General features: G+C 38.7%; 2 protein-coding genes across 5 annotated transcripts in view; both read left to right on the top strand.

Moving 5' to 3' along the window:
* Positions 1-20,159, top strand: part of LOC116722024 (rho GTPase-activating protein 29-like) — a 34,252-nt gene extending 14,093 nt beyond the window's left edge. Inside the window, exons 3-22 of one of the 3 annotated variants that reach the window (XM_032566102.1) lie at positions 1,872-2,015; positions 6,180-6,276; positions 6,393-6,465; positions 6,716-6,776; positions 7,343-7,492; positions 7,711-7,775; positions 7,897-8,007; positions 8,372-8,452; positions 8,797-8,964; positions 9,055-9,192; positions 9,666-9,850; positions 12,876-13,045; positions 13,356-13,481; positions 14,004-14,102; positions 14,523-14,686; positions 15,241-15,429; positions 15,557-15,694; positions 16,546-16,778; positions 17,231-17,534; positions 18,442-20,159. In XM_032566102.1, coding sequence (XP_032421993.1) covers positions 1,872-2,015; positions 6,180-6,276; positions 6,393-6,465; positions 6,716-6,776; positions 7,343-7,492; positions 7,711-7,775; positions 7,897-8,007; positions 8,372-8,452; positions 8,797-8,964; positions 9,055-9,192; positions 9,666-9,850; positions 12,876-13,045; positions 13,356-13,481; positions 14,004-14,102; positions 14,523-14,686; positions 15,241-15,429; positions 15,557-15,694; positions 16,546-16,778; positions 17,231-17,534; positions 18,442-19,569 — 3,824 coding nt within the window. In that variant the 3' untranslated portion in view covers positions 19,570-20,159. Of the gene's footprint in view, positions 1-1,871; positions 2,016-4,047; positions 4,807-4,835; positions 5,233-6,179; positions 6,277-6,392; positions 6,466-6,715; positions 6,777-7,342; positions 7,493-7,710; positions 7,776-7,896; positions 8,008-8,371; positions 8,453-8,796; positions 8,965-9,054; positions 9,193-9,665; positions 9,851-12,875; positions 13,046-13,355; positions 13,482-14,003; positions 14,103-14,522; positions 14,687-15,240; positions 15,430-15,556; positions 15,695-16,545; positions 16,779-17,230; positions 17,535-18,441 lie in introns of those variants that run through there. The other 2 variants (XM_032566103.1, XM_032566104.1) reach the window with 2 other exon arrangements.
* Positions 20,160-20,730: 571 nt separating this feature from the next.
* Positions 20,731-27,725, top strand: part of LOC116722248 (retinal-specific phospholipid-transporting ATPase ABCA4-like) — a 46,883-nt gene continuing 39,888 nt past the window's right edge. The window contains exons 1-7 of one of the 2 annotated variants that reach the window (XM_032566454.1): positions 20,731-21,427; positions 24,043-24,155; positions 24,312-24,405; positions 24,597-24,738; positions 24,820-24,959; positions 25,142-25,269; positions 26,025-26,222. In XM_032566454.1, coding sequence (XP_032422345.1) covers positions 24,090-24,155; positions 24,312-24,405; positions 24,597-24,738; positions 24,820-24,959; positions 25,142-25,269; positions 26,025-26,222 — 768 coding nt within the window. In that variant the 5' untranslated portion in view covers positions 20,731-21,427; positions 24,043-24,089. Of the gene's footprint in view, positions 21,428-24,042; positions 24,156-24,311; positions 24,406-24,596; positions 24,739-24,819; positions 24,960-25,141; positions 25,270-26,024; positions 26,223-27,725 lie in introns of those variants that run through there. The other variant, XM_032566455.1, reaches the window with a different exon arrangement.

Raw genomic sequence — 27,725 nt, 5'->3', positions numbered from 1 at the left:
ACTGTAAGGGTCGGCTGCTGTTTATTTGTTTCATCACAGCGGTTACCTACTCTGTGTTCGTGAGTATTGACAGTGGGTGACTGTAAACAAAGGAAGGTAGATTCATCTAATTAAATTCCTGTTTGTAAAAAAGGAAACGAGTGATCCAAATAGCCATCACTTCTGTAATCCCACAGCAGCATCTTCAGTCATGCCCCTCTGGTTTCATGCTAAGTGCTAACTCTCAGGTGTGCATTTGATTAGGACTGGCTCTTATATGCTAATCACTAACCCACACAAATCTTTGATAGGAGAATCCTCAAAAGCCCAAGAGCTAAGCACTAAAGCCTTGTTGATCACGACTGGAGGGGAGGGGGTTGAAAGGAATGGGAGGACATTTATTCGAACATCCATTATCCGTGTCTATAGGGAAGCAAACTTCAAAGTCGGTGCTGAGGTGTCACTCACTCTCATCTGAGGACAAAGAAGGAGTGAAACTCAATTTAAAAGACATTTTCCTTTATAACTACATAGGAAGGTCGGATCTTTCTAAATCTGCATTTATTATTGTTTTTATATTATTGGTCTTTTATACAAAAGTAATCACATCATGGTAGTTCTATGTCTTTGCTCGAAATTGTGTATGTTTTACACCAGAATGCTGAATTAGTGTGTATGTAAGAAGGAGCAGAAAGGGTAACACACACACCAAACCTTTGCCTTGTAACTCCCTCGGCAAATCCTTTTAGCACTCCTATAAATTCTGCCTCTCGTCTCGCCCTGCTGCTCGCTTGGGTAGCCTTGACAAAGAACAGATGACTTTTCTGCCCCCGCTTATTCCAAAGCAGTAAGTTAGACATGAACTCACCTAATGTCTGGTGCCAGCTTCTACACCGCCTCTGCTGATGAAGCTAAATCAAACATTTTACATTTTTGCCTTGCTTTTTGCATCTGCTTTTTTTTTTTTGGTGTGTGTTGTGTTACTCATCATGGCTTTTATTTTGCTCTGAAAGCTTTATTGTGATGGAGAGAATAAGCACCATGTAGAGAGCCAGGATAGTTGCACAAGTTCTCCTTTAAACGGGGTTTTCCTTCTCGCTGCTGCATTTGGTCCCGCAAGAAACAGATGCCTTTCATAGCAGAGGGACTGACAGAATGCGATATGGTTGAAAAAGTGGAGAGAGGGCTAATCTAGGCACATTTTATACATTCTTCTTCTCCGGTGTCATCTTGTGTAACCTCACTGACTCTAAAGAAATCTTGCACGATCTTCTACTTTGCATGCAGCTTTTTCTGTTGTTTCTACTTCCTTTTTATCTTCAAATAGAGACATGGAACTGTTTAATTGCTACCATATGTGTCAATTTACAACCAAGTTTACGATGAGTTTGACTTGATTTTGATGCTCTTTGTGAGATGTATGATGCAAACAGTGCAGAAAAGCATCTGATCACTTCTTTTCAAATAATCTCCTTTTTAAGTTCATGAATTTCCTAACCATAGCTGACACAGCTCTACCTGCAAACAATACAATATTTCCGTTGTAAATGGTGTCAAGGGGGGAAAAAAACATGTGACATCACCAGCACTTGCATACATCTGTGTTTGTCGCCTAACCACAACTATCTCCTTCCATTTTTTTGCATGAGGCTCAGATAAATAACAGCAGAGCATGCACTGTATCTTTTACCCGGAGAAGAATTTGACGATTAGGCATCAGGGTTGCCAAATGACTAAGGGATTGTGAAATATAGCATTTGGCTTTGGAAAATTAATTAAACCCTGGCATGTTTGTGATGTTACTGTGTGACATTAGTTCAGAATTTTGATTACCGTGATTCAGTCCCACAATTGTGCAACTTGGTTTATTTTTCTATCTCTGTTGTCCCCAGACAACCTGGAGGGTCTTCCGGAGTTGGTGCAGGAGCGCTTGGCAGAGCTGCTCCGTGTTCTCAAGACCGTCATCGGCAAACACCGGACCCTGAACTCAGCAGACATCCTCGGAGCTGCTGGCACAGTTATTGCGAAAGTCAAAGGTGACTTGTTTTTTTTTCTCTGGCAGGTGGACATGCCAATCCACCAAACCCAATTCTAATGTTATCTGATTATCTTAGCATGAAGCATATCGCTTGATCAGTCATTCAAAGTAAGGGTTCACCGAAGGGTAACAGTTCAGACAAGGACTGTTTTCCTTGTGTTTGCTAAAGATGTGCTGCAGATGTGGCACTGGGAAAATGGCAACAATAGCCTTTGGATTCCTGAAGCACCAGATACGTCCCCATTTCTTGTCATTGAACTCAAAAAGTCTGCTCATCTGCTCAAGATGTGACCAACAGACAAATTCCTCTCCAGACTTGCACTCGGAATCAGCGGAGGCAGCAAGGCTGTAATTTTCATTCCTTATTCAACATCTCCAGAGGCCTCTTTTCAGGGCCTGTCCATTTTCTGTCTTTTCTTCGCCTTTCCTAAGCTGTGAGGTATTTTGTTGTCTGGTCACCTGTCCTGTCTCCGAAGTGTGACTTAGTCCTTAAGAATGCTCGTCTGCATTCTCTTGTATTTTCAGATAAGTGTTGACAGTTTTCAGAATGCAAAACGAAAACAAAAGATTTCCAATAAGTCTAAAGATCATTGACTAACTTACTTAAAAAGTACACAGAAATAATTTTCTCTAGTTCTTTTTTAATATTACGTATTATTCTTTTTTTAAATGAAAACAAATTTTTATTTTATTACACTTTTATTACATAAACTAAAAGATATACATTGAACTAAATGTTGTCAAAATATTTTCTGTTCTCTAAAACTGGATAAAAATATACGTGATTCATGTTGACACAAAAAAATAATGGAGATACCAGAGAAAGCTATGATGTGTGCTGCAGTGTGCTTCAATTTTCTTTCTCCTTTTGAGTCCAGCTGTCCACAAGGGGGTGCCTTACGTTAACTGACTCCTCAAATGGACAGCCCTCATAGCCAAGCAAAACGCATAAAAGCATGACCAAACTGACAGCGACAAAGAGCCGGTGAAGGAGCATTTAAAAGACAGATGAACCAGTGAGACATGACAGAGGAAGACTCCGTGGTTTAGATGATAACAGGCCTTGTGCCCCTCTCTGTGTTCAGCGTGTCGTCTTCTCACCTGTGTTGCTCTTTGAAGCCTGCACATGACACCTGGGGCATTTGTATGGCTGCCAGAGTGGCTCCTCCTTCTTCACACACATGGTTGTCTAACTAATTTCAGATGAAATAGTATCCACTCCAGCTGTTTTCCTTGTATTTATTTATTTTTATTTGACACTTTGTGCAGACTGTGATAACTCAGGAACAAGGCAATTGTAATTAACAGTGGACTAACTCAGTTTTTACTCCAGATAGAAGCTGCTATGTTGCTTTTTTGTCTCACTTGGTGCAAAGCAGGAAAAAATGCAGGACATTCCAATAAAAGCTTGAACTTCCTTTCTTTGCTAGTTTCCTCATTCTCCTGTCAACTAAAAAACATGTGCAGAGCTGATTGTTTTTTTTTTTCTTTTTGGTGTTTTTCAGAATAAGAATAACAGTAGTTATTTTATACATTTAAGTCTTGGTGTTTTTAAGTTAGCTCATAGTTTTAGAAGTGGTTAACATATTGCAAAAAGAAGACACAGCAAAAATATTTATACCTAGCAAATTTTGCTGGATGATAATTTGTCCCAGTAATTATTATGATATGGTTGTTTTGAGACGATTTTCAAGTGCTATATTGATAATGGTATATAAATGCAAGTTTGCCCTCTCAAAGACCAATAAACTTTATTTTTGTAAAGAACTCTTAACACTGGAAGAGAAAGCTATTTTAAATATCCAAAATAAAACATGACAAAAAACCCAAAACAAAACAACAAAGAAAATGGAAATAAAAAGCACACACACAATGTCTCTGTAAAGTTGCTCTTCTAAAAATATTGATCATCAAAATGGAAATGATCAAGCTCATTTTAACTTATCATGCGATTAATTGCTTATTGTGACACGCTTATTTACGCTCATTACTTTTTCAGCATTTTGTAACATTACAAACAGACTTAAGTATATTTTTGTTGAGGTTTTATGTTATTGAACAATTCAAGATAAATAATAGTAAAATTGTAAAGTTGTAGTAAAATGAGTATTTTTAAGTCTATTTTCCAAAATAAAAGTCTTAAGAGTGTTGCACATGCTTTTGTACTAACTCCACCTAACTTTGATGTCCGTAATAAAATGCAGTGCAACTGTGTGAACAAACAGCATCATGGAGATCAAAATACAACGCAGACAGATCAGCGATAAACTTAGGTATATCCAAGAATTGGAACACTTAAAACTAGTACCGTAATTCTATTAAAGCTCATGTCCTAATTTACAGTCGGTCATGAAAAAAAAACAATAGGCTATATACTTGAATGATGCAGTTTCCAAATTTCAGCTATGACAAGGGAGGCAGAGGTCTGGAATCATTGTTAGAGACCCACAGGATGTCCTGAGGAAGAAGCCAGTGCAGAGCTGTGTGTTAGCATTCAGAGACGGGGAGGTGCACAACAGGGAGGCTCGTACCGCGCCTCCTCTCTTCTGGTGGCCTCCAGAGTCTCCCTGGAATGTGGCGCCGTTCTTGCACGGGATTCCGTGACCTCTTGGATTTTTAATCACCCGTCCGTGACTGACATGGACTGAATTTGCTCCAATCAAGATAAAATGGAGAAACAAAAGCTTGAGAGCACTCTGGGAATTGAAAGTTCCCTGCTACATATTCAAATTGCTGCATTTTTCTGGTTCCATTTACAAAATAACAATACCGGGTGGAGGAATGAAGAGGTAAGAGCTGTCAAGCTTGTCTGTAGTTTTACATGTCACTGAATTCAAGCTGTGCGAGTGTTTCCTGTTGCAGGGCAGACAGGAAGTACTCTGCTTAGTTGGATTTCACTCACTGTGTCTTCGGTTCCTCTGATTGCTCACTGCCGCTGTCATCTTCCTGGGCATAATGGTTGGTGCGAAGAAAGCCTGGTGCACAAGTTCACGGAGAATGTCAGCCTGGATGGCTTTCTAAAACTGCCGAGGACTCTGTCAACAGCAGCTTTTAAAAAGCTGCAGTTTTCTGAGTATGAGCAGCATGTATGATGGACCAACGGATTCGATCACTTTTTATCAAAGGAGGAAAAATTTGGGATTGTTTCTGAATATTCCTTGAATTTTCCACCTTGACAACCGTTAAGGCTTTTTAAAAAGGGGCGCTTTGAATTGGTAGGATGACATACAGACTTCACACATTTCTTCTTCTTTAGTTTTTGTATTTTATGCTTTTTTGTCATGTTCTTTAAAACTGTTGAATGTATGCAAATGCTTACTAGCTCTGACAAAAGCTAACTTCTTTAATATGGCTTAGGAGGGTTATTGGAGAAGAACCAATAATAGATTTGTGCCAGTTCCAATTACTCCTCCAGAAAGCAGAGATTAAAACATGCTCTCTGGCATTCATGCCCTAAACAGTCATTAGTTATGTTAGAAACAAATGCAAAGAGGAGTCACTGCAAAACAAACAAAGTGATTAGGAAATTGACATTTCAACCTTACTTTTGCATCTTTTGTTGCCATTTGGAATGGGAATAACTGTAAATATCAGTCTCTGTTCCCCTGTTGATGAAAAAGTCTATCTTTATCCAAAAGCCTGTTCAGCACGAACAAACAGAAGCTGAAAGCTTAGAGAAGAAAACAGATAAACTTTACTGTAATGCATTTAGCCTTCCTTTTCTCCTGATGTCTGCTCCATGTTGGTTTGCTTCTTCACCGGTTTGATAAAACTAATAATTTCATAGGCAGATGGCTTCTTTTCATACCCAAGAAAGTTACTAATGAAAATAGTACAAATACAAAATGGTAAAGGAGTACACTGACAATGTGTTGTAGCCACTTGAAAGATTGGTTCAAATGTCTCTGTAGAAAATCCTGTAGAAAACCTTTAGTCATTAAAATTGAATATTTGATGTGAAAGGAGGCCTACATGTTTTATTTCTTCTTCTGTTGCCTAATTTCTCACTTGTGTTTTTATTGTTATTTTTTTAATGTGTTAAAATCTCATCAGCTAACCACAGAGAGCTCACATTTTTAAGTGGGGAAGGTCAGGAAAGCTGTTTTATGATTCAGATTTTTTTGTCGTTGAAGTTCTAGATTACTTTTATCTCTCTCCCCAGGCATTAACTTCAAGGAAGTGAATTCAGAAAACAAGCAGGCTATATTCAGCGAGATACACACATCCATTGACACTTTGGCATTCACATTCGGCAATGTGTGAGTACTGTGGTTCAACGCCAATTTTTTTTCCTTCTAAATAGGACCTGAAAAGGCAGGAGCTTGTTGATCGATGGACTATTCAATCTCTCTTCTTTTCCATGTTTACGCCACAGAGTTTCTGACTTCCTTATGGGAGATGTGGACAGCAGCTCAGGGTTGGGGATCCCCCAGACCAGAAGGAGCAGGGTGAGACATCACCTATCTGTTTTCCACCTTTTAGACCTCTTGTTAGTCTAATTTTTGTTTTGAAACATGAAAGTTCTCAAAAGGCACACTAATGGCAGCAATTTCACCCCACCTCTATTTAAAACGTCTCAAGACCTTGTTTTTCTTGGGCTTAATTGGAGTGTTGAAAACCCCAGCTACTACTGATGTGTGACTTTGATTGTATGTGTGCCCTTCCTCTTCCTTCTAATCTCAAACCTCTTTTTCACAGTCTTTTGACAACGTCTCTGTGGATCCTGAGGGCTACGTTCCGGGGAGCAGGGATCTCGTTGGTAAGTTAGCCTCACAATCACTTATTTATCTTTGAGCTATATTTGTGTGAAACACCTTTGACCTCAAATGTGAGGGGTATTAATGGCTCTTTTACAAAGCATGTAATTATTGCTTTATAGCTCTGGGCAGTCTGAAATGTCAGTTGTAGCTGAGTAATTTAGTATTCTGAGTCTTAAATGCCTGAGGTAGACCCGCCTTAAACCTCGACTTCAGCCCTTGTTATTTCTGCAGCTTTTTCCACACTAGTTGCTCATTTCAATGCCTGTTGAAGAGTAATACTATGTGGCCAGCAGCTGAGAGGGTTGTCTATTCTGACACATAAAAAGAACATAATGCTACCAGACTGTGTCGAAGTGTTCCTGGTACTTTCATACCCTCCCAACTTGTGAACTTCACTGATCTTGTTCTGTTTTTTTAATCTACCTCCCCCCTACACACACACACACGCACACCCCCACGCAAGCACACATATGCTGGAAAGTGGAAGTGAGATACGTACATTCAGCTTTGGGACATTCTAGTCACACCACATATGTGATGTCTGCTTCTTCTCCTGGTTCCACAGGCCCAGGGGTGTCGCTGTCAAAAGAAGAAGAGGTTGACTTGGCTCTGCAGAAGAATGAGAGTGGGGTCGAGTCCGCTCTACTCTATGCAAAGACCTTGTCAAAGTACATTAAAGACCTCCTGGGGTGTATGGAGAAACGGCTGGCCATGGGTAAGACATGCATAATACTGCTCTTGATGAATATAAACAATAGATGTAACAGAAAAACAAAATTATGATTTTTGGTCCTAAAATGTTTGAGTGGAAGAAATTTCTTGGCACTCTTGATTTTCTGTCAAATCTGAAGAAATATAATAAACGTTTGCTGTTTAGTTCATTTATCGCAGCCTTTTATAGTTTCTTCTTCTTGTGTTGATCTTTTCTGTCAGATATTGAGTATGCCAAAAGCTATGCCAAAATGGCAGAGTCTGCAACGACGCTCACCAGTCAGCAGGTAACAAACTTAAGACTTTATATGAGGCATTGGTCTCTTGCTGAATTGGTGTCCCAAATAGTTATAAAACAGAGAGAGTCAAAAACACACAAAAGCGTTGCTTTCTCCATGTTTCCTACAGGACTACATGCCTCTAAGTGACATCTACGCTTCCACATTCAAGAACGAGATTGAATACAATCAGCTGCTCATTCAGACTTCATTGGCTCTCCAAAGCAATAAATTTATACAGGTAAATGTTCATCATTTTGTTAAAAAAAGAATTGCTCTGTAACCTTTGCATTTGAATCTGCTAATTCATGTTGGCAAAAACAAAACATTGAAAGCATCATTTTGCTATCTTTATCATCCATTTGAATCATCTTTAATACTCACTGTAATGATGTATCTGCATATAAGCATAAATTAATTTGTTAGTTTCTCTCCGTTTTTATTTTGATGACTCAAAGGTGTACTTGATGGCTTGAAAGCTTTTAAGTTTACAGCGAAATTCATTTTGATTTTAATTTTGAGCTGCCTAATTATCCAGAGACTAAACTTCTTATAAAATGCTCTTTCAGTAACTCCACGCTGTTCTTTTCTCTGTTTACTTTCAGCCTCTTCAGGCTCGCAAGAATGAACTGGACAAGTTGAGGAAGGACATTAAGGAGCAGTGGCAGAGAGAGCAAAAGAAAATGGTTTGTTGAAAGTCTCTGGACAGACACTTGAAACATACTTAGGAAAGCAAAGAAGAGTAAACTTTTCTCTTAGCAAACTGCTCTGCTAAGCTATTCTTACACTCATGCCATGCAACTGTGCAGAAGAACAGAAGCAGTTGGTTTGTAGAATCTATATGTTTTGCTCTACTAATGTTTATTTCATTGTTTTCATATCAGAATGTATTAATGTTAGTTTCTTACAGTGCTTCTTCTCATGCTGGGCTAAAAATTGAAAAGGGCATGTCTGATTGTTTCTATGGTAACTGGTTCATACCCTGTCACAATAAATTAAGTAATGTGGCAAAATCGTTTGGTTTTGGCAGCAAGAGGTTGACACAACTTTGCGTAAGGCACGAGCTTTGAACGACCAGAGGAAAGAGGAGTACAGAAAAGCCCAGTCGTCTACAAACCGCTCCCAGGAGGAGCAGTCTAGTACTGGCAACAAACAGCTGGAGAAGAAGAGAAAGCTTGAGGAAGAGGCTATGCAGAAGGTTTGCAAGGGTTACTACACAGGGGGATTGTGGTGCCACCTATTTGGGATGAGCAACTTCCATAAACCATTGTCTATTGTTTTTGAGCAGGCTGAGGAAGCTCAGTACCATTTCCAAAGCTGCAGGGCTGACGCAGGCGTCAAACGGATGGATCTGGCCAATACCAAGAGCACGATCCTCACACAGATCCGAGAGATGATCTTCCAGTGTGACCTCACACTCAAAGCTGTAAGAGAGACCAATTTATTCTTTCCAGATGAGAAATTAGCTGGACTGTTAAGGGATGCATAATATATTGACACTAACATATCGGTATCAGTTCGATAAGTTAAACTAGGTCAATATTAACAACCTATACTTATTTCCATCTTTTTGCCATTTGTTTCTGAAGGTGAGGGGGTTTGTCATGTGGCATTTGTTTGGTCACGTGACAGTGACAGTAACAACTAATAACATTACTAAATCTCTTCCTACCCTATGTAGATTTTCAGTCGGCACTGATGAAGATTCACTTACCTTAGCATACTATGTGCTTGAATTGTCTCCACAAGCAACGTTATCTCCTATTGAAAGATTTCTAAAGTATATGTAATAAATAAAATATTGGTACAGTTCATCCCTTCAATTTTATTTGCTTCCCATGCAGTGATAAAAACATTAATATTTTGTAAAATGCCAACCATCCTTGTGTTTTTTTATAGGTGTCAGTGAACTGGTTTCAGATGCAGCAGGTGCAGACGGTGTCGCTCCCAACCCACTTCCAGGCCCTGAGTGAAAATGCCAAGTTGTATGAACCAGGTGGATGCTACGCTAACTTTGTCCGGAACCTGCCTAAAAACCTTCCTAAAGAGCATCTTCAGCCAGACTCCTTCTCTGAAAATTTCAGGTAAGCTACAGTAACTATAAATGTTATTTTATTTTATGACAAACTAGAAAGTAAAGGGAAGGTTACTGCACATTCTATGGTGTGTTCAGGCTGATGTGCTTTGTTTGTTTTCAAGCCACACATAACAAGAGCCCCTTGTTCCACATTTTTGCTGTGTCAAAAAATGCCAATGTGTGTTCTGGCTTTCTTTCAACAATGCATTTCTTTTCATTATTTTTCCATAAAGGCCAGATTTGTGGGGTGGAGTGGTAATAGTGTTGTCAACAGATTCTCGCACTTCAGCTATAGATCTCCATATATCTCTTCAATAGTCAAAAGATATAGTATTTTGGTTATAATTGCTTGCATTGGATTTTATTTGCTAGTATAAAGCAAATAAAATTAGCTTTACACTAGCTGACTTTATCAACCTTTATCAGGTTGATAAAGGAGACTGAGTACAAATGTATGTCAGATGTATTATTTTCCTTCCACTTCACAATTGCACAATACTTTAAGTTGATCTTTCACATAAATATATTGACGTTTATACTTGTAAGGCGACAGTTTGTCAAAGTTCAAGTTTGATTCATACTCTTAAGGAGCTGTATTTGTGTATTTCTTGTTACATTAAGCCTGGCTGACACATAATCTTGAGCTCTTTTAGTTTAACATTGTTTAAAAAAAACATATCTTTCAGTGTTTCTTCATAGTCTTCCCCTCCCATTTTAAAGTTGCTCACTTCTTCTTTCAGCGGAGGTAGCAGTGAGTCAGAGTAGGAGGAAGAGAGACAAAATCTGGGAGAGACAGATCGCGTGTTGAATTTCTTGCCCTTCCTCAGGAAATATCTGTGTCGCAGGCTGAATGCTGCAGGGAAGATTGCGAGCGTGAGAGTTTGGCTCTGGTTTCGAGGGGCCCCCAAGTTTTCTCTCAGAGCCTGACAGTTGCTAGATTTTACGCAGAAAAATAAACAATGTTTCATAACCCAGTTTAACAGCATGAATTAAGATGAGAGGTTAAATGTGTTATTTCTGTCAGATTTAATTACAAATATCATAACTGAAGAGTAAAATGATTGGAATGTATGTATTTTCATTATTGTGAAGGTTTTTGTTCAGTTATGCAATTTGCGGTAGTAATCTGCTAACTGGTCTCCTTTCAGTTTTTGTTCCTACTCTTTTCAGTCAATCTCTGGTTTTACATTAAGACAACTTATTTTAGAAACATAATTAATCACTTTTGAAAAATAAGAGAAATATTTTTGCTGCCTTGTTCTAGGGATTTGCTGATCAGGCCTTTTAGGGACAGATGCCAATTCCAATGTTGGGTTTTGCCAGTACTGAGTCCCAATCTGACACAACACTGACGTGAATTAAAGTCAACCTGATAGATTTGCTTGAAAACTTAATACTGTAATTGTAAGGCGCTACATTTGATCAGAATATGTGTTTTCCAATTGTATTGTGATGGTGCAGTGTTCTACTCTCTTGCAAGCGATGTTTAGGTTCCTACATTTTGTTTCTGTTGTTTCTCCTTATAGATGTCCTAATCATAGTTTCTTAACATCAGCGTTTATCAGCACCATTGAATAGTTTTGTGGGTCACCCAATTACAATTCAAAAATGGCACAAATCTGGACCACCAGCTTAATCTTACGAAATAACAACTACCTTTTTTATTACATGTTTTGTTTTTATTTTAATTACATAGAAAATAGCACTTCCAAACATCTAGAAGCTTTTTTCTCCAAATAGTTTTGAATGTGCCTTTCACTAAACTTGGCTCTTAAACTAGCCTTTTTGAAGAAAGATCTGCATCCTGTTTTTGTTGTTGATCTTAGCCTAAGCTTTTATTTTCTAGAGCAGCAAATTAGCAAACACTTGGCCTCAGAAAGGTAAAAAAAAGTCTTTAAAATGAGATAAACTTGAATGTTTTTTATATAATTGAGATTTAAAATTATTTAATATTCCTTTTTATGCTTATTACAATGTTGCATGTTTAATGTATGTTTGATCAGTTACAAATGAAAAACTAGACAAATGTTTTGCATATTAAGTGAGAAAGGAATAACATTTTTATGACCCATGGGTACTTTCAATTGGGCAAATTTGCCTTTGTGACAAAACATTTGGACATTAAAGGCTTTAACTAGGTTAAGAAAGCTACTTTAACTGTGACAATACGCCACCGGCAGCATTCATAGCTTTATAATTTGTTATCGTAACCAATTAGGTCCAAACCGCTGCTTACCCTACAGTCATTGATAGATCAACTGGTAACATTTTATCCTTACAGGTATTTGTGTGGGAAAAAAAGCCTGTTCTACTGGTTGATAAACTGAGCTCTTTGCTTTGAATGTTGCAAAATGTAAGGGCTTGTGCTTCAGCTGCACCCTCTGCAGCTCTGCTCCACAACAATGGCACAGAACAGAGTACATACCTTTACAAACAGAGAACCAATATAGTCTCTGTCACACAAGAAATTGCTTGGGAAAGGCTATGTTCACTGGAAAAAGATACAACATACATTCTGCAAACCAAACGTGCTTGCTGTTTGGTTGGAAGCCAGCTAATTGTTGTTTTTGCTCATTGTGGCTTTGCAGCTGCATTCGTTGTGCAAAATCAGCTGCACAGCAAAAATGCTAAATGGTTGCTCTATCAACTGTGGAACTACAAAAACCTCAGAAGACTTCAAGCCTCAAAAACTGAAAAAAGTAAACTAGATATCTTTTTGCCAATAATAAAACCTTGCTAACCATACATTACAAATACCATTAAATTTTTCTACATAGCTGCAAAACACCCTGTCTGTAGTGTTCTAGAATTTTTATGCTTTATTTACGATTAACCTGGTAGAATTTTAGAATTGGTTAAATTCATTCTGTTCCAGAGAATAAAAGCAATCAGTTTTATTCATTTTTTCCCTATGTCAGTCTTGGTTCAACATAATGTAATAATGCTGGACTGACTGTAGGAGTCTAAAAAGACAACTACAACTAAAATCAGAAAGCATTAAAAATCAACTTTTTGATTTTTTTCTTTTCCAGGTCTGGGTTTACCAAAAGGTCTCAAGGGAGCACCCATTCTTCCCATGGCAACCTGTCACAGGGCTCCATCACTTCCTGTGATGTTTTGAGCGGAGACGACGTAGACCACTCTCTTCACCGACCTTCAAAAATCAGTGAGCGAAGATCCAACAGCAGCACAGACATCCCAGGTATGCATGTTAGCACATGTGAGTTTCCGGATGTTGATTTTCTTTTTTTTTTTCCTTATGTAACAGTTCTTGCCACAGGAGGTTAAACAGCTCATGACAATCTATTGGTTCAATTTGCTTTTGTCTTTATCAGCCCCAGAGGGGACTTACCCCGACTGCTGATTCATGGGAATGTTTTGTTTTTTAAGTCTAAAGCAGTGCTGCTTACTCATAAGTCTAAAATGTGAGTGTGACTGCCCATTTCTGAAAAACCACCAAACAAATGCCGTTTTGTTGAACCTTGCTGCTTTTTTTCCCTGTGTTTCCGAAGCACTGAGGAGCCAGGCGCCGCTAAGAGCCTGGACCTCCAGCAGCCAGGGTGGGATGTGCAGCGACTCAGAGAGTGCTGGGGGCAGCAGCGAATCCAGATCCATGGACTCCCCCACCGCTAGCCCAGGCATGACGATTTCACACTTATTCCCTTCTAAATTTATTTAAAAAATATACATGTGTATGTTTTTGTGTGTGTGTGTATATATATATATATATATATATATATATATATGTATATGTTTTCATTTCATTAGAAGCTATTAAAAAAAGTTGTGCTAAAATTGTATTTTTATTAAATTTATGCATTGAGAGTGACGTATTATTTTGTAGATGTAATTGCAATACTTGAGGGAGAGACAATTTATGCAGTATTGTATCTGTAAACTATTAGATGAATTATATCATTTCAATATTTAAGACAGTGCTTCTCTTTTTAGTAACTTATTGACATTATGCAGAGGATAAACAAACACACATTCACTCCAAATTCACTTCCTTCTCCTGCTAAAATTTAATGACACACTACTTACTGTTTTTTTAAGCTTAATGTACTCATGTGACCATCACAGTTTCTCTTTTGTAGTTGTTGACTTTTAAACTCAGTCAGTCGTAGTACATAGTAACCTTGTTTTTAATGACTAAACAGGTGATTTCAAACGACGGCTGCCCAGAACTCCCTCCACTGGGACCATGTCTTCAGCTGATGATCTGGATGACAGGGAGCCTCTCTCTCCTTTTGACAACGGTAGGAAACATCTATTTGTCTTCTTATGTGTATTTCACTGGTTTGTTAAGAACAGCCTGCAGATTAGTTGACATAGGGAAATAAAAATGTCTTGAGGGGATTGCATAATTTTCTCTCATGCATAGCAGATTGCCTCATTGCACTGATCGGATGTCAGTTTTGCTACATGTAATATTTTCACTCCCTATGCTTTTTCGGTCTGCAGAGAATAATTGATTGGGGTTACATTAGTTTTTGTGCTTGTTTTGAACATCAAATAAAGGGAAGAATATCTGTACAGTTAGGTGACAGAAACAAAGCCCAGCAACTTCCCCAAAGTTAAGCTTCAGTTTTTTCCCGGGAAGTTATGTTAGTTTTCTTATTGGGAAATGTTGAATAACATCACCTGTTTATGTGCTCTTTTTTGATATTTACTGCTAGGTCTGGTAGAGATGGTGACAGAGACTTTAGGTTCTCCTGGTCCTTTCCGAAATACTCAGATGTCAAAAGCTGCTCAAACGCATAAGCTAAGAAAACTACGAGCCCCATCCAAGTGCAGAGAGTGTGACAGCCTGGTTGTTTTTCATGGAGCCGAATGTGAAGAGGTACAAATCATATTACCTTCAACTGACTGTTACAATGATGTGTCTTATTGTTGATACAGTTAAGCCGAAAATTATTCATAGCACTAACAGATTCGGGTGTAAAGTTATGTTATCATTTCTCCCAACATGTTTCTTCTGATTGGAAGTATTGTTTAGATGAATTTGAATCAGTGGAAATAGCTAAGATTAAGGCAAACAGGCCTCTCAAACTCAAAGACTTGGAGTTCAACAGCAAAGATAAACAGACAAAATACCAGTGAAAACATAGACACCAGTTAACTGAGGTGTCAGTTAGTTGTTTGATTGCTCCAAATCTATTTTTTAATAATCTGTAATAAAACAAATACATTCTTTCATAATGTTTTGAGATGTCTGTTTCATTTCCTTTCAGGAACAAACTTTATAGTTGAATAAACATGATTTAAAATCTAAAATTTGTCAAGGTTACAGAATATTTTTGGCTTAACTCTACAGATAGAGCAGGACACAAGTGCTAATAAATTAAAGCGTTAATATTGTGACACCTAATTGTAATTTATGCATCTTTTTGCTAGTGTTCCTTGGCATGCCATAAGAAATGCTTAGAGACACTCCCCATCCAGTGTGGTCACAAAAAGCTGCAGGGAAGGCTGCAGCTGTTCGGTATCGACTTCGCCCAAGCAGCGAAGAATTGTCCGGATGGAATCCCCTTTATAATCAAAAAGTGTACCACTGAGATCGAAAGTAGAGCCCTCAACATCAAGGTACTTTTATGGCCTTTGTGTGTTTTATTATTAAAATTTCCTCAATAATTACATGATCAGTTAACAATAATCTTTTCAGCTGGTTTATATATAAGATAATTATGGATGTGCCTGTTTTACTTTTTAGGGCATTTATCGTGTCAATGGGGCCAAATCCAGAGTGGAGAAGCTCTGTCAGGCGTTTGAAAACGGGAAGGATTTGGTTGAACTGTCTGAACTCTCACCTCACGACATCAGCAATGTCCTCAAACTCTACCTAAGACAGGTTTTTATCAAATTCCTACTGAAGATTTTTGAAATCAATGACTTATGTAGACATCTGTTATTATGTTCAGTTAATCTTCAGCTGCTGTGCCAATCAGAAGTTCAGATACTCTCATCAGCATGAATGGCACCATGATTTTGGGGTTTTATGATGCACCAGGGATGCATCATAAAACCATTTCTAAAGAGGAATGAATCTACAACTTTTATGGGGTTTTTTAAAGTCTGACTTTATTGTGAATTTCCTCTAATTCATGCTGGTCCCAAAATATACATACATCCCCATTCATACTTGGTTTGAAGTACCACAGGAAGTTGCAGAGAAGCAGTTTCAACTGTGTAGATTTAGGGGGAATTTAAAGAAGTTTGACATAGTCATTCTTTGTTCTGCATCAGTGCCACAACAACACTCTCTCAGGGTTTTCGAAGGGCATTAAAAAGCATAAACCATGTTGACACACATTCATTCCAAGTTTGGTGTTAAACTTACTTCACCATGGATACTAGTCAATTGATATTTAGTTGTCTTCTAGTTTTTATAGATTTGGTTGAAGATGGACAGACAGTGTTGTTCTAAAAGAAAAATTCTAAATATGCATTTGCATTATTAAATATGCTTTACCATTTCTCTCAAGGAAAGTGGTCCAATACCCTATCAGAGTTGGGCAGTTTTAAATTAAAGTGGCTTTGAACAAACATTTCTGCCCTAAAATAAGAACAGATCAAATGCATCATTAACAGCCCAAAATTAATGACATCCGTATCAATATTGATAGTTTCATTCGTTTTCATCGCTAAATCATATTTTTTTAATCGGAAGCATAGAACTCATTGCAGTATTATTTCCAACAGTTGCCAGAACCACTGATCCAGTATCGATTCTATAACAACCTTATTGGCTTGGCTAAAGAGTGTCAGAGAGTGATAGCAGAAGAAGCTGATAAACCTCCGAGTTCCCAGGCGGGAGAGAAAGGAGCACCAAGCGCCCAGATGAGCAGAGTCCTTTTGAAGGTCAAAGATCTGCTGCGTCAGCTGCCCACAACCAACTACAGGACTCTGCGTTACCTTATCACGCATCTGAACAGGTACGATCTGGAACTAAGAGACAGGCTTTGGTATGTCGCTCTTTTTACAGTCACACTGACTCGCCAACTTCCTCATGACACACATGGGGAAACAGACACTTCCCTAAAGCTTGGCAGGAACTGTTAGAAAATGACAGCATAAAACCTGTGGTTTATTCAGTATAATTGAACTGGTTTTCAAACATATGCTGGCACCAGTGTGTAGTATAGTACTATGTTATAAGCATGGGATATATTTTGTTTTCTTTTTTAATCAACATCAACATGTATTTCCAAACATTATTCTTGGTTCCATTGTTTATAATATCCATTCATCACTGCACTGCTGACACTCTTTAAAAAAGCTTTGCTTTAATTTTTTATTTAAATTTATGTTTTTGAAGTCCCAAAGAAAATAAACTGACTAAAAGGAAATTACTTATCAAGCTCATTGTTTCCCTTTGCATTCCCAGAGTGAGTAAACAGGCCGATGAGAACAAAATGAATGCAAGTAACCTGGGGATTATCTTCGGACCCACTCTGGTAAAACCAAGACAGATCGACGCAGAGGTGTCTCTCTCCTCTCTGGTGGATTACCCCTGCCAGGCACTGATGGTAGAGATGATGGTGAGACACTTTCACATGATCTTCGATGCAACTACTCCACCTGGTTCCGAAATCACCACCACCAGTGCACAAGCGTCTCCCAGACTGACCCCACAGGAGAAGGTGCGCCAGCTAAGCAGACACTCTACCTCGCTAACGGACATCAAGGAGGTGAGGAGGACCCTGATGGTGCAGTTTGATTCACATCATTTAGATTTTTGACTTAACATTATTTGTAAAGTTGCAATGAAAGATGTAAACGGCTCATGGGATGTAAAACAACATTGTTAAAAATTACAAAAATTAGCTAAAAAATATTTTTTAAAATAACTGATTTCATTTAAATCCCCCAATTGTAGGGAAACCTTTAAATAGCTCTAACATTGACATGTTTGACATAAACATAAACTGTACTTACAGGGAGAATAAGTCATAGAATGGAGGTAGTGAAATGGAAAATTCCAGCAATGAACAAAAAAAACCCAGTGAGTTTAAATACTGAGGCAGTTATGGAAAATGTCAGCCAGGTGACCTAATTAGGGGAGATGAAAAACAACTGTGGTAGAATGCAAGCAGGGAAACTGAAGGAACAAGACTAAATAACACAGGGAAACTGAGCTTAAAACTCAGAGAAACTATAAACCAAGGGGCAAAAACAACACACATCTAAGATATTGTTTCTTTCAGGAGCAGAACTGTTAAGCCTCCGTCATAACAGTTTAGATTCTACCTACTTGTCAACAGATTGTTTGACAGCGATACCAGATGACTAAGCACTGTTGATTGGCAGCATAGGCTTGTACAGGTGTCAATACCTGTGCCTCCAGTGATTTTATTATTTCTAACAATGTGGGGTTTTTTGAAGTTCAAGTTTTTACTTTTCTAACATGTTTATCTTTTTGCTTACCTTAGCTAGCAGATAATAATAAATGTGTCTGATATTTTAAGCTAGTAGTGAGGTTACAAGCTCCTTCCTTGTCCCTGTTCTTCCATCTGGCTGTTTGAGTTGTATGTTGTAAAATTTAGATGGGTAAATGTGATGACATTGTAATCCTCTTTGTCAAATTTGTGCCTTCAGAGTGCAAAAGTATACAAGAGATACTCCTCGGTAATCCCATCATCCCACATCCTGGATGAGGTGCATGAGGTCCAGGCTGGAAAAGACCAATCAGACTCTTCAGCTGCAGAGAAGCTCAATGGGTTGCACACGTCAAGCGGACGAGAGGTCCAGAGATCAACCTTGGCGCTTAACCGCCCCAGCTCCTCGCTCTCCTACCACACCAACACCTTGCCAACAAAGGTCCAGCTGCGTAACCAGGTCGTTCGGCACGTTTCTCGACCGATCAGCATGCCGCTGGAACGCCTGCTGACACCTGCTCAGATTGCGGAGAGGAATAACCGTAACAAAACGGATGTGGTCGATGGAATTTCCGCTCAGAGGGACACAGAAACGATTCAGGAGATCCCAGAACCTGAGAGGGCTCGACAGAGTGGCTCATCCAGAATAAGCACCTATTACATTACACCTTTTATCGACACACAGACGATGCAGAGAAGGACTTGGGATAAGAAGTACAAGCATTATGACATGACATCCAGAACTGCCATGATAGTTGCCAATCTGCCACCCACCAGCTCTGGGTTGCAGCCGATGAAGGCCACGCTGCCCATCACGGTTGGTGCTGCTGCAACTGCGTCCTCTGTGGTTACGACCACTAGCAGCGTGAGCACCATGTTCTCCAGCAGCCCTAGCATGCTGCCAGTCAAGTCTGTGTGGAGCTCCAAAAGTGAAAAAGATGCAGAATCCTCTGCCAGCGGCTCGCCAAAAGTTTCACTAACACTCAGGGCTCCACGGACTCTACAACCCCCGCCGGGTACCTTCTACATCCCCCCGGTTTCCAGTAGCAGCAGATCCAGGACACTTTCCAGCTGGACTACAACCACAGCCACCAGCGCGTTGCTTACTTCTATCAACACTTCCCCAGGAGCCTCCCCTTCCACACCCCCAGTAAAAACACATCACCAGACTCAGGACTCCACAGACAGCGCCATTGACCCCGGGGTCTCGACCTCCCCCACTCTTTCTCCCCCCCAGTCTCCCTCTCCAAGCAGCCCCGATGACCTCAGCCCCACCGGGACCAAACCCATCTACCAAAGACTCCAACTGCTGCAGGAGAACGAACACAGAGAGGCTCATTTTGTCTGAAAAAAAAAGAACAAAAATTTATATTTGTAGATATTAATGTGTCTGTGGTCAATGGGAGAACATGTAGTCAAGAAAAACCATGAAAGTGTTCAAAGTACTAATATATTCCTTTTTACATGTTAAAGACGGAACCAACAGCAGTTGGTCAAAGGAAGCAAAACAAATACATAGACTCTGGTGCCAACAACAATGTTTACTGTCTGCTATATTTTTAAACAGTATATTTGCCAAAAAGAAGTTATTTCCCTGTTCGCTGTAAGTCAGTCAGTTTTCTTGTTCAGTGTTAATCTGTTACAAAATGACACTTTACATGTCGCACTTCCAGGCTTAAATGCTGATGTCCCATTAGTTTTTAGATTTAAATATGTAATGTATTTTACATTACGGGGAATAATTGGAATATTTTCAATGCAATTTTCTTAATATAATTAATTGAAAGTATTCCTGTTTTTAACTAAATGTGTCCTGAGTGGCCTGTGATTGGTACATCTGCTCTCAGTATGTAAGCCTTACAGTACATATTTGTAAATGTTTATATATTCATGCAACAGTTCTTGCTGCAAATTAAAACAAAAGTTATTTTAAACTTATTTCTTGTTTTTTTGTTGTTTTTTTTAAATGCATTTTTTCAGTTAAATTTTTTGTTTTATTTTTCATTAAATATATTTTTTGAAAAGTAGAAAAATAACAAATCTGTAAAATAACTACTAAACAGAAAAAAGTACAGTAATGAAGTTTATTTGTACCTATGGCACCTCAGAATAGTTTCTCAAACATTTACAGTAATCCTTCAGTGTTAAAATATTGTAATTTACGTTTACATATATTTTTATTAGAACCTATTTTGTTTTATAATACAAGCACATTTATGCAAAATTCAGATTTGTCCTGCGTCTGGTCCTCCAGTTAACAAATAACTGCTGTAAATTGGCATCAGACCTGTCAAACGGATGCATTTAGATGTTCAACCTTTATTTTTATTTATTTACTTGGAAAACCCCCCCCCCCAAAGACATGGACTTCAACCAACCATTTTTAGACGTTGATAAATATGGTGAGATTTCAGTTATTTAGAACCTGAATGAAATGTGGAAACTCATAAAACTGTTAGCTTTACTCGCAGCTTTAGATTTGTCATTTCTTAATATTTCAGTCATGCATCCAGTTGGATTGTTTTTCTTTTTTCTTCTGCATTTGAGGGATTTCAAATTTGCTCCAACTCAAATCGATTGTGGTTTCAGGATGTTTTGCATCTGCTGGGGGCTCAGCTGGCTTTAATGTCCTACTTTGAAACCTTCACATTCTCCTCAGCTAATTACTCATGTCACCTGCGCCTTCTCCGCTCAGAGGAAACTCATTTCAGACACAAAAATTGAAACAAATGCTGCTGTCTCTTAGTCTCGCCTTTGCTCCTGTGTCCTATAAATCCAAACTCCTAATTTATTCTGTAGGTGTTTAGCTGTGGGATTACACGCTGGTGCAGTTTCATTTCTGCTCAGGTTATTTTCTTTGACAAACATATTTACTGCTGCTGTGATGAAGACCACCTCCCGATTTTCTCTCCGTCAGGTTTCCCTCCTTTTCCTTCTCCTGCAGGTATCTGCCTAATTCTACCTCAAAATGGATGACTGTTGTCTCTTTTCTGCCTGCCCATGTTGAGCCGGGAGATTAGAGCAATCAGATTAGGAGTGCTGCTGACCTGCAGCACAGAGAGGGAGAGAGGAAGAAAGACAGGGTGGGCAGCTCGGAGTCATCTGAAGCACTTCTTCTACCCGGTTTAATGTTTTGCACTACTTCAGCTTGTTTGTGAAACCGTTTTTCTTGATGTTGTTCGACTTTGTTGTGATCCGGTGAGAAGGTAAGGCTGAGAATCCAACTGATTAATCTGATGGGTTGAAACATCTTACAAGACCTGACGTGTGTGTGAGTGTGTGGTTGTTATTGCTGACATAGTTGAAGTAATGTATCGCTTGTTGTTTAAGTTACTTTGATAGGTTGTGACATGCTTGCAGGGTAATTTCTCCCTGAATTCTGCAGAGCGGGTGTAAAGCAATCCTGTTGTGTGTAATTTGTGTTTTGAGTAAGAAGATGCTTTCCGAGAACTCAGACATAATAACAGCTTTTAGCTTCCTCTGTTTTCTAGCTGCAATTCCCCTTTTGTTTTTCTCTTCACAAGTGTTGGGCTGCCCGTATTCTCCATCTGGCAGTCTACAGTAATCTACTGGACATGTTCTTGCACTATGTGATGCTCCATCTGTGAATAACTTGTGCATAGTGATTGATTTCTCCAAAATTAATTTGTTCCTTGTGAAAAAAAGACCCCATGACGGATCAGGTTTAAATTGTAGTTGTCATTCAGGTGGCATGTGAATGCAGACATGAAGTCATCCTTAAATTTTCTTAGCAACTGTGTTTAGCAGTAACAGTTTGACGAAACAATGGCTCAGTAAGGGTTAAACGCTCTTTTTCAGGAACACCTCCAAAGGCTTTACTTAAAGTGATTTAAAGTCAAGACAATTCCAGAGTTGACAGAAAAGCCTGTTACAATCAAGTTAGATCGAAAGTTGGGTCACATCCAAAAGGAGGTCAAGGCTGGCGAGAAACAAACAATGACTACATGACTTTGTTTTTGCTCAGAGAGTAAAGCTAACAAGCCTTTGGGTTAGTTCATTGTAAGCTAATAAAAGAAATGGTCTTTTTCTGTTTCAAGATTTTTGTATCTTTCTCTTTCATAACTTTTATGTTTCCAATTAAATAGCTTCATTAGCAGAAGACGTATTACTTCACTGTGACTTATTTTGCTTTCTGCAGGTGTGTCCAAAAGTATTAATGCTTTAAAGGCTGAACTATTCATAAAATGTTCAGTTGAAGAGGGATGATAGGTGGTTATAGAGAAAATAAATTGATAACTATTTGTATTCAGTACCCCTGAACAGAACCACCTTCTTACACTGGAAGTCTTTGGGTTTATCTCTCTACTAACTTTACACATTCAGCTGCAATTTTTGCCCATTTGTCTTTGCAAAAGAGTTAAAATTTCATTCAGATTTGATTCAAAGAGTTTGTGAACGTCAAGTTTGTAGTTTTTTTCCCCACATATTTTCTTTTATATTTAAATCTGGACTTTGACTGGGCCATTCTGACAAATGATATGCTTTGATCTAAATCAGTCCCTAATAGCTCTGTCTGTATGTTTAGGACTAAATCTTTTCCAGTCTTTCTACCAGGTTTGCCCTATTTTTTTTTAGCTGCATCCACTTTGACCAGCTTCCCTTTGGAAGCTGAAAAAAGTATTCCCACAGCATGATGCTGTCACCACTTTGCAGATTGTGTTTTGAGGAGGGATAGACTCAAATGACCCACCATGCACTTACTTACATTACAGCCTGTACCATCACCGTCCAGTCAACATCAGAGGGAAGATGCAAGATAAAAGTCCCATAACTCACCAATCAGAAACAGAGATGTTAAAGTAACATTTCTGTTTCCGATAGACTGAAATTCAGATAGAATGAAGCCGAATCAGAATTGTATTCAAGGAGATATTGCAAAATTTAACATTTACTCAATTAAAAAGTGGCAAAAATACATGGCTGCCAATCAGATGGAACATTTTGAAAAAGAACATATATAAATTTGCACTACTTAAGTTCCAGAGATAATGTCTTTGATCATCACCAGTTCTTTCAGCTTCAAAAACCACATCAGGCACATCATAATTTTGGGTCTCTTGTACTCACTCTGATTCAAACACATAAGTTGGAACTCTAACAATCAAATGCTTTAGTTATTGTTCATCTGGCATAATGTGAAATAAAATTGGATAAATAAAAACTAATGATGAGCTAGTTTCTTGAACCTTTTGTGCTCTCGCTGATGCAAATACACAAAAAAGCAGTACACTTTTTTAGTACACTTTTTTTATTCAGTGCAATTTTTAAATCTTTTTATTTTGTGGAATCCTTTCTTTTTATTGTCAGCAAGTGCATTTATTAGTGAGCAATAGGAAATCCCCCACTCTATTTATTAAACACAGGTGATTATAGTGGCAAGAATTTAATTACTTAACCTAACTGACCTGTTTCCTTCAATTCAGTTATTTTATAAATATAAAAAATAGAAATATCCCTATAAAAATAAGAATAATATACTGTACATTAAGAGGAAAATAACAACAAACTGTGCAGTTTAAATAATAATGTACTTTGATCCTAAGGGATGTATTTTAGAATATTTTAAAAGCTTTTTTACAATTTCCCTTCATTCTCTATCACATAAAATTCTCACAAAAGACATTCAACCTAAACAGCTTTAAATACTTTTGCAAGACACTGTAAATAATCCCTCGTTAATCCCATGCGTCATGTCATGGTGTAATCATTTCAGTGCTATTCAGACCCCTTCTTACCGATAGTTGCTCTGCTGTCTAAGTGGTGAACTGCTCCGCTCACCATTAAAGTTTTGTCTCTGCAGATTCTTCACAGTCTGATGACCCCATCCAGGGGTTGAGCTGCAGAGCGATGAAGACAGGCTCCCAAATCCGCCTGTTACTATGGAAGAACTGGACTCTTCGCAAAAGGCAGAAGGTATAAGCCTCCCCTGATTTGTACATGGGTTTTGAAAAAGCCCATGCACTGAAACAGCCCAAACAGAATTCTTCATGATACAGCATCTTTTAAGCTTTCAGGATTTTTTTTTAATGTTGTTTTAATACTTCCCAGTAATGGACTGTTTCTCTTTAGATCCGCTTCCTGGTGGAGATCTCCTGGCCCGTCTTGTTATTCATTGGTCTGGTGTGGCTGAGGAAGGCCAATCCTCTCTACCAGCAGCATGAATGTGAGAAGGAACTTCTTGCTGAGATTCATCACCAGCAGCTTTCACTGCTAACTCACCCCCATCTATGAAAACATATTGATATCTGCTGCAGTTCTTTACATGGAAAGAATAACACAGGGCAGCCCATTTGGAGAGTCTTTAATAATCAGATCCTGAGCTTTCACATTTTCTCTGAATGTCTGTTTCTTTAGGTCACTTCCCCAACAAGGCCTTGCCATCGGCAGGGATTCTCCCCTGGATTCAGGGTATCTTTTGCAATGCTAACAACCCCTGCTTCAGATATCCAACACAAGGAGAGTCACCGGGCATCGTTTCCAACTATAACAACTCAGTGTAAGGTCAAAACAGCACTCTTAAATTCACTCTGAGCAAGTATTTATTTAAAGTTGTTTTGTTATTTTCGACAAACTTTAGACTGGCACAATTCTACGTTGACATCCAGGAGCTTCTGCTCAATGAGACAGAGGTCCGGCAGTATGGTAGACTTTGGCGTGAGATGGCGTCCTTCTCAAACTTTATGGACACGTTACGCAACAATCCGTCCGCCGTTGCAGGTAAACAGAAAAACAAGGAATGCTTCAGTCAGTATAATAGCCAATGCTTTCCTGAAAATGATTGTTTATAACCAAGCCTAAAGTTTTCCTGTGAATCATTTCCTTATCCAGTGTTGCTCTGGCCAATATTGTTCTGCCTGTGCCTGATCTTTCACTATCAATGTTAATGGTTTTCCTTTCAGGCCGTGGGCTGAAGATTGATGACATTCTGAAGGACGATGAGATCCTTACGTCCTTCCTGTTAAGAGACGCAGGCCTCTCTGAATCTATTGTTTACCAACTCGTCAATGCCCAGCTACGTCTGGAACAGGTAAAACTTTAACCTCTGAGTCAGGATAGTCTACAGCTAAACTTGAGATTTGGTTGGCAGGGGGTGGAAGGTCCAGGTAGGAAACCTCCCTGGTTAGACTCTGCAGCTCAATCTGGAGGATCCTAAGATTTTGTCAAAATAGAAGGACTATATATTCCCCTGGGCTGGTTCTGGGTCTATATTTGGGTAGTGTGAAACTCCCAGCATCTGCCACCTCTAAACCAGGGTGTTGTTGCAATTGAGAACTGGTTCTTAATCGACTTACTTGATTAAAAAGATAGAAGAAAATAACACAGACAGTCCAGTAAACCAAGACCTGTAGCTCAACTTTTTCTTCACCACCATAGACTGGAACATTTCCTGCATTTGAGCGGACAATCCCCAAATCTGTCTATCCATTTCCTGCTCCATCCAACCATTACTTGTGAATATATCACCAAGATACTTGAAATTCTCTCTTTGGACAGAGAAGGATCAGTGACCTGGAAGGTTAATTAAACTTTTTAAGTTAAGAGAGTTCAACTTCAATCACCTAGAGGCCAAACCTTGTCCCCTGGCACTCGGCTAGTCTTAGGCCAAAGAGATAAAAGAAACATTAGGTTTGGGTGCAATACTAGCTTTATGGTGGGCTTTTCTTCCTTCCCTTCTTTCTTTCTTTTGGAACAAGTCTGTTTAATGAAACCCTAAAAATGTAGTGTTTTCTTTAAAATGCACACATTCTGAGCAAGTTTTTCCTTTCTTTTTGTGTTTCCCAGTTTGCTTTTGGTGTCCCAGACCTACAGTTGAAAGACATAGCATGCAGCCAAGCCTTGCTGGAGCACTTCATCATCTTCCCCAGTCGAATGGGACTCCATGGGGTGCGCAATGCCATGTGTGCCCTCAGCCAACAAAGGCTGCAGAGAATTGAAGACATCCTTTATGCAAATCTGGACTTCTTCAAGATCTTCAGACTGGTTGGTGGTTTACTTAAAAGTGAAATTTCTCAACAAAACATTTCCTCCTATTAAACCCCCTGGCATTTTTTCTGCTGTAATGTATGCGGACAGTATGAAGTCTCCCTTTTGGTTTATTTTCATGTAGACTGGCAAAAATTATTTCTTCAAAGTCTTTTTTTCATGGATGCCTTCCTTTGCTGCTACCTTTATGATTCATCTGAATGGCAATTTAGGAGAAACTTTAAAAGGCATTTCGCAGTTTCAGAGTCTGGAGGAGTGCAATCTCATGGCAGCAGGTGTAATTGTGGTTCCACACACTGCCATCATTTATCTTCCCACTCAAACTTAAGGCTACACATTCTTTCTAATGGTGTGAGGCACTTTCATTTTGGAGTTTTTTTAAAAAGAGAATGCATGTTTTTGCAAGAACAAGCATTGAGATCGGAATTTGGCGAGTGCAGTTTGTGTGTTACAGCACCTAGTTTGCAGAAAAACACACCCTTTAAACATTCTCACATTTTCTCTGCTGACAAACATAAACCTAAATGAATTAATTTCATGTGCAAGAGACCATAATAAAGTGCTCATAATTGTGAAATAAAAGCAATATGATTTGTGGTTGTTAATTATTTTTTACATATGAGCATCAAGCTTTTCAGTCTTTTTTTGTATATTAACGTCGATACCATAGATAAAATCCATTTAAACTGATTTCCCTCAGGCGTCACCTAATTAGAAGAGTAAACCCCTGAATAATTTAATTTCAGTCTTTATAAGTTTCTTGATGTAAAGCACTTTGAACTGCCTTTTTGCTGAAAATGTACCATACATATAAACTTGAGGGACATTTGTAAAGAAACAGCTTCATAGACCCAGGCACAGAATTTTAAAGCAGTCTTAAGCCAATGTTAGTTCTTTGCAATAGTGGTGTAATGGGGCACTGTTTTATCAATCATCCAAAAATGGAATGAAAATGGCACAGGACAATGTCATCCAACAAAACTGATTGAACAGATTAGAAATGACCAAAAAGGTCCATAGTAACTGCTGAGGCTACAGAGAGCCAGAGGTCAGGTGGAAGGACTGGTCATCAGATGTCAACTGTTTGCTGTACATTCACAAGTCTGACCGAGGCCTATTTGCACTTTGTCTCACAGCAAATATTTAATGGAAGATCCGATGGTTACATTTCATCAATATTGAACTTTTTGGCCAACATGTGTAATGATAGATGAGCTTTTGTGGGGATGCTTTTCTGCAGCAGGGTCAGAGAAACTGCTACGGGCTGGTAGAAAAAAGGAAGGAGTTTCACCTTCCAGAACAGACATAACCTGATACCTGAGAATGGTCCAGTCAAAGACCAGAACACAGTTCAACTGAGAATCTATGTTCAGACTTGAAATATGGTTCTTAAAGACACTCTCAATCCAATCTGACGGAGCTGAAGTGATTTTTGTGGTTGTAGCGTAACAATGTGTGATAATGTACAAGATATATGAAAACTATCTTACCAGAGAGTTT

This window comes from Xiphophorus hellerii, chromosome 6 (genome assembly GCF_003331165.1).
Source record: "Xiphophorus hellerii strain 12219 chromosome 6, Xiphophorus_hellerii-4.1, whole genome shotgun sequence".
Taxonomy (NCBI): Eukaryota; Metazoa; Chordata; class Actinopteri; order Cyprinodontiformes; family Poeciliidae; genus Xiphophorus; species Xiphophorus hellerii.
This window is presented reverse-complemented; position numbering and strand designations above follow the sequence as displayed.